At 33.9% G+C, this 10,806-nt stretch overlaps 1 protein-coding gene across 1 annotated transcript; it reads left to right on the top strand.

Annotated features, from left to right (window-relative positions):
* Positions 1-2,222: 2,222 nt before the first annotated feature.
* LOC145601629 (vesicle transport v-SNARE 12-like) lies at positions 2,223-9,087 on the top strand. The gene is made up of 5 exons (XM_081657683.1): positions 2,223-2,464; positions 6,990-7,048; positions 7,132-7,320; positions 8,151-8,321; positions 8,759-9,087. Exons 1-5 carry the CDS (start codon positions 2,368-2,370, stop codon positions 8,909-8,911), a joined length of 669 nt encoding a protein of 222 aa, XP_081513809.1. The 5' UTR covers positions 2,223-2,367; the 3' UTR covers positions 8,912-9,087.
* Positions 9,088-10,806: the final 1,719 nt, after the last annotated feature.

The raw sequence follows: 10,806 nt of genomic DNA, 5'->3' as shown, positions 1-10,806 counted from the left end.
ATAAACAGCTCAGTTCGTTCAGCACAGTTCTGTAAATCCGAACAAGCCCTTATTTTGAAAGTTTAAGTACATTCAATGTTAAGTCGTGTATATCTTATTGGGAATGGACGGCTGGACGCCCATTTCATAAGCATGAATGCCAAGAGCTTTTGGCTGCATTAGAAAAAGTGTTGTACTTAATTGAAAAGTGGACAACATTAAGGGAATGAATGAACCTGGAACTCTCTTAACCAAGAAATTAATCCCAATTACACATATCCTTACCATAAAGTATTTTAATTTGTGAGTTCCGTTATAATCAACTAACCAACATCGACTATTATATTTAGGCTACTCATGAGTGTTCTAGACATATTGCCCCTATCTTTGGTAGATAGTGACCAACCTTCACACTTAAGTAGGTGATTGATTTCATCAAGTTTACCAAATAGACCACTCTAGGATATGAAATCATTAAGAGCCTTTACTCATCCTCACAAAATTTTATGTATTAAATTACCTCCATTTCAATAAGACTACCTAAATTTTGTATTATGATTTGGGATGACAAACGGGCGATGTAAGTGCAGATATCCTCTCTCTTATACCCACACCCACCTAAAATTTCTATACCCACCACGCATCTACTACCCTAAGCGAGTACGTTTTTTACATCTTTATCACACCACCTAATTGAGTATAAACTAAATCTTCGCCTACTTCATCACCCCCAAGTAAATATCTACCTATATGTGTATATTATCCACCTATACCCACTTGAGGATATTTATTTTAAAAAAAATATAAAAGTATACACAAATAGTTGTGGAAACAAGGTGGAGATTTGACGAGCAGAGGATTGTGAGGTGGGTTAGGTCGGTGTGGGGTGAATTTCGTTTCACCTACCCATTAGTCCATTACCCATGGAGGGGGTGACTTTTGATATCAATACCCGTCCACTACTCACTTAAGTCATACTCATACACACTCTAATTGGGGCGGGTGTAGTGTGAAATCCATGAAACTATATCAGTATGCCATCTCTAGTTATGATTTCATCAAAAGTTTAGAAGTTTAACCTCACTAGACATACAATTCAAAGAAATGAGAGATGCACAATTACGAGTCTTTCCATAGTTTCGTTAATCAACAAAGACTCCTTTTTGCGAATAAAGTCAGGTGTCCACCATTGATTCCTCATCTAACAAGTTTAATTCACATTTCGTTCAACATAATAAGCAGAAGTCTCCTGTTTTAACCTTTACTTAATGAAGTCGCTAAATTCCTCTAAGATCTCAAATACTCCATAATCATTGAGATGTGAAATTTGGTTGGTGTTGAGTCTTATAAGTTATAAACTAGTGTGTGACTCGGACAATGTCCCGAGTTGCTAGTTTGTAATTAACATTAGATTAATTTTTGCTTAATATATTGAAAATCATCTTCAAAATTTAATATTTTGAAAAAAGATTTGTCTTAGAAAAACCATATTTAATATTTGTAACAAAATTTAATACAAGTTGTTAAATTATCCTATGATATGTAACGAATAGTACAATTAAGGACTAATCATCTTATCCAAGTTAATTATAATTTTGTTGGATAAATTCACATAATATATGTATAGCTAAGGCGGTAAGACTTGCATAGTAATACTTGTTGGTCTCAAGTTCAAGTCTTTAGATATCAAATCTAATTCTTGTTATGGAGGTGACGTGGCATATATTGATGACTTGTCACCTTTATAGAGCTTAAAAAGGTGACACGTGACACATATTCTGTTTTAGGAACGCTTTTTAATATATAAGTATACATAACTTCCCTTGGATTCTCTTTGTTCTTTCCGTTTATCAATTTTCTATTTATTAATTAGAATACATAATCTGAGTTCTAAATTAAGAATGTAGTACAAAGTATATATAAAGTATGGTGTACATATCCATTGTTGTACCCGAACCATAATTCATGTCAAGGAGTGTAAGGTCTGTTTTGTTCAGCTTATTTTCACTTATTTCAAGTGTAGCAAGTTCAGTTAAGTTCACATCAAATTTAATAAATTTTGATAAAGATTACCTAAGTACAAATTACAACTAAAATAAGTTTTAATAAGGTCTAATAAGTAGAGATAAGTTCAATCAGTGAAATCAGGTGAATAGAACACACCCTAATTTTTACATGTATGTAAAAGTCTTAATTTCAATCTCCTAGATCCCAAACTTAATTTCCAATGTTTGTTATGCAAAACTTAACCGTCGCTTGTTCATTCACAAAGCAAGAAGCAGGAAAAAAGGCCTTTGTCTGAATTCTTCACCTAACAGAGTTTTAAGGGCGACTCTTCTTCTTGGATTCGCCATTAACGAAAGCTTCTCACTTTCTCTCTCCTCTAAAATGAGTGAAGTCTTTGATGGCTACGAGCGTCAGTACTGTGAGCTATCTGCCAATCTCTCCAATAAATGTTCCTCCGTTTCTCTTCTCTCAGATCAAGGTGATTTTTTTATATTTAATTTCTCCTATTTTCTTGGCTTTATTTTTGATTCGTTTATGTTTGAATTCGATCGAATTGCGTGTGATTGTATTTTTTTTATTTGTTGTTCTGTTGCTTTGATTTGTGGGAATTTGATTGTTAATTTGATTAGGGTTTTGAAAACTAAAAAAGGATTTGAAGAGTGCAATTCTTGATCTTGATGATGGATTGCTTCCTGTAAATGTGTTGGTTCTGGATTTGTGAGATTTTGTTGGAGGGTTTGAATTATTGAAAAGTTTGGTGTGTTTTTCAACTTGTTATGGAATTTATGGATTTGAGTTAGTTATGAGTAATATTTCCTTTAATTTCGTATTCTTTGATCCTTGGTAAGATCCATTATAGACTGTTGTTGGTGTTGTAGCTAGTGGGAGGAAGTCAGGAGGGGCTGGTAGTGGTTTGGGGTGTTAGGGATCATATAGGGTAGCTGAATTATGACATGTGTGATACAGTCATCTTTGATGAATATTATTTTCGGGTGAGTAGAATAGTAGGTAGTGATTTTGTAATTCCAGTGAGACGATGCAAGTGGTGTCTTAAGGGAAGTGATTGGTTTTGCATAACTTTGCAACGGCGTTAGAGGATAAATTTTGTTTTAATGGCATGATATTGCAAACTCATTTGTGGTTAGATGTGCTGTATTACAGTGAAAAATCCCAGTTGCTACTAATGTGGCTAAACCAATAATGTCATATAGAAGGCCTCATTAGTGAAATCCTTAATAGTACTATGGCCATCCCCTTGTAAAGCTGATTAGTGGAATTTGGTGTAGACACTAGACATGGAGATGATCCTTCCATCCTTTCTTTCCATTTCATTTTCTTCACTCAAAGAAACCAATATTTATATATTTATTTATTTTTATCTTGTTTATTGAGGTTTGGTTGGTGCTCATGAATATGTGATTTCTTGTCTCTCTGAATTTGCTTTATTTTTCGTGTATTCGAGGAGGATCCATAAGTGCTTTTTTTGAAGAGGGGAAAGACTTATGATACCTAAAAATTTCATTTGAAACTCAAAAATATGTTTAAATTTGATTGTTATGCTCCATGATACTTTAGGTCTTTAGGATTTTATTGCTTCCTTAAACAACTTAAGGGCATGAGTGATTTGATTTTCCCTCCAAAATTCATCAAAGGAAAATCATCCTTAGTTTTTTTTTTTTTTTTTTTTTTTTTTTTTTTTTTTTGGGTTCATTTACTTGAAAATATATTCCATATTCATGTTTTAAGGAAAGCGTTAAAGATCAAGTGAAAAAATGAAAAATGTTACCTACTCTGTATTTTTTATTTTTTTTTAATAATTAAATGGGGTTAGGAGTATCATTATGGGTAGCTTTAAAAGTAGCATTTTTGTACCTGTCGCTTGTCAGATTCCAAACTACTACCTTTGTCACAAATTCATTGCCCATTTTCGAGGAGGTTAAAGAAGTAAGGGGAATGAAGTGGCAGAGTGGGTGTGACCGTGTGAGCCCCAATTTTAAAGGATATATAAGGCAGAGAAATCTTATTATGAATAAAATTGTGCTACGAAACATAAGGAAAATGGGGCAATGAAATTGGGACAAAGGGAACAACCTATGTGCATTTTGCATTTACATATCAAAACTATAAGATGATGAGCAGTCATTAGACTTTATTAAAAGCATGCATATTGCTGGATTACTTTCAAAGTAAGGTTGATGCCATTTTCAGCTTTGTGTAATAAATGCAGTTTTGATTGGGGCCAAAGCATATTCATTTTAAACAATTATGTTTTTGTTGTTCACATTGTGGCATTGTGCTGTTTAATATTCCTATTGCCAAAAATATAGCATGCAGTTGCAATTGTGGGAATGATAGCATTGTCTTCAGAAACTGCTTGTTATGGATGAATAGAATGTATCGCTAATGCAGTGTGGAAAAATCCTCATTATTGGGTTTAAGCCTTGTTTACATTTTTTAAATTCAAAAAGCATCTTTCAGCATAATAATAATATAGCCAAATCTATTACAGAGTATTATATGGATGGTTGACGTATTTGGTGAACAGTAAATTACCCAAAATATCATGCAGTTAAACTACATTGTTATTTATTAATTTTTTTTAGGTCGATTTGAATAAAAGAATGGAAGTAACGAGACAAAAAACTTTTTAATGCAGCGAGTCACTGTTACGTAGCAGATGATGAGGGGAGAAAGGTATGATTATGTTAGAGAAAATGGTTGATAATTGAAGTAACTAGCAAAGAACAATTAAGAAATTTGATAGTTAAAGAGACAAGAAATTGGAAGGTGGGAAAATCCTTCAAGCAATTACTTGAAGACTGTATAACCCACCCAAGCACAAGGAGAATAGTTGTATTGATTTCAACTAGTGTTTAGAAGAGTAATCTCTCACTAATTTTCACTCTAAAGCACTAGGGTTACCAAACAAGAACCCTAGCTCTCAAATGGGTTTGTCTCAAATTGTGGATAAATAACAAAATAACCCCAAATGGGTATTTATCTCCCTGACATATTTGGTTAGAGTATCAGGTTAGCACAAACGTGCCAAATATGGCATGGACATGCTAGCCTGACATATTGGGTTAGAGTATCAGGTTAGCACGGACGTGCCAAATATGGCACGGACGTGCTAGCCTAGATAAATGAATCTAGTAGCTACTGGTTGTCTGGAACTCCAGCTGAACGTGCAGCACCTGTACGGGTCAGCACACATAGCTCATAGTAATATAGCTATAACTTCCTCGTTTTTTTTTATTGGAATTAAGCTTATGACCTATCTTTGGAAAGCTCTTGAAACAAGCTTTCACTTTCAACTTGAATCATCTCAAAATTCAAAGTAGTTTGAGAGATATGCCCAGTTGAAGTTGACCCATTCAATTCTTCCTTGCTTGACACAATAATTAATCCTTTAGCTTATATGCCAAACCTCGATTGATTCTCTGAGTCTTATTCCAACAGATTATGTAATGGATTTTGTGTAATGAAAAGTCCAATGTATCTCCCTGGTCCCTACCATCCTGGGACCAATAGTTTGTATTATGGTAGCTCCAATCTCACTGACAAACAGATTTAATTTTTCCTTGAAAACTGAAGGAATATTTAGGCCATAGAGGCGAAATACCATTAAATAGGTGGACAATCTGTTTTTGAGATTTTTACTCCAGAACAAATTACTAAGAGTTTATCGTTAATGAGTTGTACGTAGGGAATGAGGCTCAAATGCTGCCCTCTTTCCCTTGCCCACTAATTATTATTATTCTTGACTTTTGTGCCCAAGGACATGATATGTAGCAACACTGCAACTCCAGTTGGAGTGGCAAAGTTTTGAACACTCACGTTTTCAAGTTTCTATGATGGTTTTGCCACTGAAATCTTTTACATTTACTTTTTCTGTAATACTTGTATGTTTTGTTGTTTGTCCTTGCTTGCTGGAGTCATTGCCCTTTTATGTCTATGTGATCCAAGAAGATTCAAGTGCCCAAGAGCATATCTTCTGAAATAAATGCAATTTTACCGACAAGATATTTTGTGTTTCTTCCTTTATGATGTTTATGGAATCAAGTGCCGTTTGGGGGTATAGTTGATTGTTCTTTTGTGAGAATTGTGACTCAGTGGGTAGGCCCAAAAGAACCTGATGTCAGTGGGTAGGCCCAAAAATATTTTGAGGAGTTTGTCCCAAGCTGTCTAGTGAATTTTAGTTCACTTATACTGTGGGTTCTTCAAAATAGATGCACTTTTTCTGCAGATTGCCATTTTTCAATATTTCAAAATGTAAGACATACTGTTAGTCTTTCTACAAAGATAGAAAGAGGTCTTGTCCATAGTTGTACCTTTTCATTTAAGACCCCGTTTCGTTTGATGTAATAGGTTTTCATGGAAAATGATTTAATGATTTTCCCATTATTTCTCATTTTCCTTTGTTTGGTTTATGAAGGGGTGGAAAATAATTTTCCCAATGGTGGAAAATTGCATCAATAATGATGGAAAACATTTTCATTTACAACACAGGGGAAGCCACATTTTCCCTCCTCCTTATCTCCTTTTTACTTTCCTGTCATTTATGTTCACATTTCCCCTCATATTTTTAATTTCTCTTTAACTTTTTTTGTAAGAACCAAACAAAAGAAAACTAACTCGCAAGTGTGGTTTTTCTTAAAAATTATGTTTTTGATTGAAAATGTTTTACATCGAATCAAACGGGGCTTTAACCTCACATGGGAGAAAGGCTCCTGCTGTCATTTAGTAGCCAAGGGCAATTTTAGAGTGTGACAAGGCCATATCCTTTTTATCTTAGGAAGTATAGCATGTAGTATATGTTTCTAAGCACTGTTGGAATCTTAATTTTTCTGATATCAAGTCTTGTTACTTTGCTGTGGCCTTGATCCTGTATAACTTGGTGAATCTCCTTCCATTTCTGATCTGTAATTCATAGTAACATGTAATTCTTCAATCTGTAATGCATGAAATTCTGATTTTTCATATATTGATTGCAAAAATTACAGAGCAGACACAGCAGAAGCTGACTGAAATTAAGACAGGTCTGGATGAGGCTGATATATTGGTAATTATCTAGTTGCAACTTTGTCGATTGGGGCTTTTCGTCGGTTTTATCTTTTTCTGTAACCAGTGTCTGGATTTATTCAGATTCGGAAAATGGATCTTGAAGCAAGAAGCTTACAACCTAACATGAAAGCCATGCTTCTTGCAAAGCTGAGGGAGTATAAATCTGACTTGAATAATTTGAAAAGAGAAGCAAAAAGAATCAGTTCACCCAATCATGATCAGTCTGCCCGTGAAGAGTTACTAGAAGCTGGAATGGCAGATGCATACAAGGTACATTTTGCATAACTCTCTACATAATTCGCTCTCCAAACCTTACCCATTTCTCTAGTCTGTTGGCTGTCCTGCTTATCCGTTTCCTGGTTTGGTATGAGTCCACCTAATATAATTTTGGTTGTCTAACCTTTTTAAACCATATTATATTGAATGAATATCCTGTCTCTTTTCTGATAATGTAAATAAAATTTGATAACTCCCAACGTTATTTTTATCATTCATACTTTTCTCAACATATCCCACTGTAAATGTTACCATACATATATAGCAGTTCTAAATGTAATCATACCCTGTTACTTATACTGTTAATGAGAACAGTGATTTTACCCATCAATATTATGCTGACTGGTAAATAAATGTGCATCAGGATTTTTATGTTCGACCTCAATTAATTGTATACTTTTAACTTTGAATGATATTCTTTTGTTTTCAACATCTGTATTTATGAACAAAATATTTTAGGGGTTTTCCTGACATACAATAATGAACTTTTCTGAAGAGTCCTTTGAGCTTTTTTTTTTTACGTAGCTGACTTAAGTTTTAGTTAATTGTACTCGTGCTTCAGCAATTATGATTTTACCAACAAATGTAACTTTACATGTATCTAATGTGGAAAGGTGCATATTGAGATTGCCAGGTTGGCGTCTTTGTTAACTGATTTATTTCTCTTGCATCCCCAGACAATTGTCAAGCCATGCAGCATTACTTATGTATTTTATGCCTTTAACTTGCTGAGTCGATTTTCTGTCTCCTATTTCTGCACTTTCATTTTACTCTTTACAATTTTAAGGAGCATGCAATAGCTACTTTGATCATCTGATGTGCAGACATCTTCAGACCAGAGAGAAAGATTGGCATTTTCAACTGAAAGATTAAATCAATCAAGTGACAGAATTAGGGAGAGTAGGAGAACTATAATGGAGACCGAAGAGTTGGGCGTTTCAATTCTTCAAGATTTGAATAATCAGCGTGAAACCCTCCTACATTCACACACAAAGGTATCCTTTTTATGCCTTGCTTAACTGCATTCATTCTTTTATAAGTAAATTATGTTGGATGGAGGGGCATGGAAGCTAAACAAGACAAACGACTAAACGAGGGCTATGTTAACTTTTGAAGTGATTTTAAGCAGTTAAAAGAGTTTTTGTAAATGTCCAATATTAAAAAAGTTAACTACATTGGTATGTAAAAATGACTAGTTATAGTACATTTTTAACAAAACAAATGGTCCATGTTTATGTTAACTGAAAATATGGAATGAAAAGAGTTAACACTTCGAACTGTGGGTTTACTATTCTACGAGATTTAGCTCAAATTCATCAACATGAATTCCCTCTTACATTAGAATGCAAACATGTGATAAGAAGATTGATATTCTTAATGCTAAGCTACTCAGTGAACCTCAGTCTTGAAAACCACCACCTTTTTTTTGCAGCTTCACGAGGTAGACAATGCCATTGACAAAAGTAAGAAGATCCTGACTGCTATGTCACGAAGAATAAGCAAAAACAAATGGATTTTTGGTGGAGTAATCGGTGCTCTCCTCATTGCGATCATCTTCATTATTTATTTTAAGCTTACTCATTAGTATCCTCCTCTGGCACTATAGTTGATGACTCTTTTCTCTGCTTGCTTTTGATTCCGCAAATCAACAACCAGATATGATTGAGACTCATTTATATTGCCATTGCTATGTATATTTAGCACAATTGTTTATGTATGTAAACCAACAACGTTATGTTTTATTGTATAGATTCAATTTAACGCTGTGTTGCTCCTGTCAAAGGAAAAAAACCTGATGTGTTGCTCCTGTCAAAGAAAAAAAAAAAAAAAAAACCCTGCTGTGTTGCATTCCCTTGCCTGATCTTACTGCTAGGGATTTAGATAGCATAAACTACTCGTGTACCTGCAGGGTATTGGTGGTCCAGCCATTTTAAACCATGCCTTGCAAGATTCTAATACCTTGACCCCTTGAGGCATACATGTGAGTTTAGATGCATCATGTTGCAATCAAAGAATCATTGCCTCAAGTTTTTTTATACTAATACGAGTGAAACTTTTTTTTTTTTTTTGACAAGGAGTGAATATATATATATATATATACAGGGGAAGATTCTCATGAGAATTCTTCTTATGTGAGAACACTCTTTATGTTCTAAATTTTAAATCTAATGTTCTAAATTTTTCCGTGTTCTAAATTAAATCAAATGTTCTAATTTAGTACTCACATGCCCTAAACCATAAATTAGTTAAGTTAGATGTCATAAATTTTAAATAACTTGTTCCAAAATTTTAACTTATATGTTCTAAATTTTAAAACGTGTGTTCTAAGATTTTTTATTATATGTTTCAGATTTTAAAGCATATGTAATATTTTTTTTTTACTCATATGTTCTAAATTCTTTACTCACACTTTCTATATTCTATATCAGTTTGTTCTAAATTGTTGTTCACATGTTCATAATCTTAAATCAGATGTTCTAAATTTAACTCATACGCTAAAAATTTCATAAAGTAAATTTTATAAATTTTTAATCACTTGTTTTAATCATTTTGAAACGCCCAAAATAGTATATGAGGAAGTGCAAATGTTGTGGTGGTGGGGGGAGGGGGAGAGAAAGAGTATGAAAGTAATAGAGAGGGTGAAGCAAGTAAGACTCAAGTACGAAGAAGGGAATAAGGAAATGAAAGAGAAAGGGAATAGAATACTAAATATGAGAGAGAGAGAGAGAGAGAGAAGAATTGTGAGCAAGAGAGTGGGGAAAAGGAAATGAACGGGGAATGTGTAGGAGATGAGGAAAAGGGATTTAAAAAGACGGCCAAGCTAATGTAAAGATAAAGAAAGATTGAAGATAGAAGTCGGAGAGGAGACATGGAGATTAAAGCTCTTTGAGGAGACCATTATAGAATAAAATATCTTTTAGATGTCGTAACAAAAAAATTAACTGTATAAGACAATTATGAAAGTAAAGTTAAAAGAGATAGAGACGGTGAAGCAAGTAAGACTCAAGTAAGAAGAATGGAATAAGGAAATGAAAGAGAAAGGGGAAAGGGAATTTGAGAGAGAAAGAGAGAGAGCATGTAGGATTAAGCTGACTAAAAATATTTAACCACAAAAGATGAGATGGAGAGAAGAATAGGGAGCAAGAGAGTGGGGAAAAGGAAGAGAACGGGAGAATGTGTAGGAGATGAGGAAGAGGGATTTAAAAAGGTGACCAGACGAATGTAAAGATGATAAAGAAAGATCAAAGATAGAAGTCAGAGAGGAGACAGTTATAGAATAAAATATCTTTTTCTGTAACAAAAAATTAAATATTAAGAAGAAATTCTCAACTACACATAACTCTATAATACAAATTAGTGGAAGGATAGAAAAAAGTAGTGACAAAGTGTGAGGGAGAGAGCAAGTAGGATAAGCTAAAATTTAAGACCATCATTGGAGAGTGAAAGGGAGAGAAAAATAAGGAGAAAAGAGGGTGTAGA

The sequence above is a fragment of the Chenopodium album genome, chromosome 21 (assembly GCF_948465745.1).
Source record: "Chenopodium album chromosome 21, dcCheAlbu1.1, whole genome shotgun sequence".
Lineage (NCBI taxonomy): Eukaryota > Viridiplantae > Streptophyta > Magnoliopsida > Caryophyllales > Amaranthaceae > Chenopodium > Chenopodium album.
The sequence above is the reverse complement of the archived record's forward strand: the minus strand, read 5'-3'. Positions and strand labels throughout refer to the sequence as shown.

What these genes read in the sequence shown, in the direction of transcription:
- LOC145601629 (XM_081657683.1), top strand. Translation starts at nt 2,368, where the DNA reads ATGAGTGAAGTCTTTGATGGCTACGAGCGTCAGTACTGTGAGCTATCT. An exon ending in TTCTCTTCTCTCAGATCAAG is followed by an intron (nt 2,465 to 6,989) that starts GTGATTTTTTTA and finishes CAAAAATTACAG; the next exon opens with AGCAGACACAGCAGAAGCTG. An exon ending in TCCTACATTCACACACAAAG is followed by an intron (nt 8,322 to 8,758) that starts GTATCCTTTTTA and finishes TTTTTTTTGCAG; the next exon opens with CTTCACGAGGTAGACAATGC.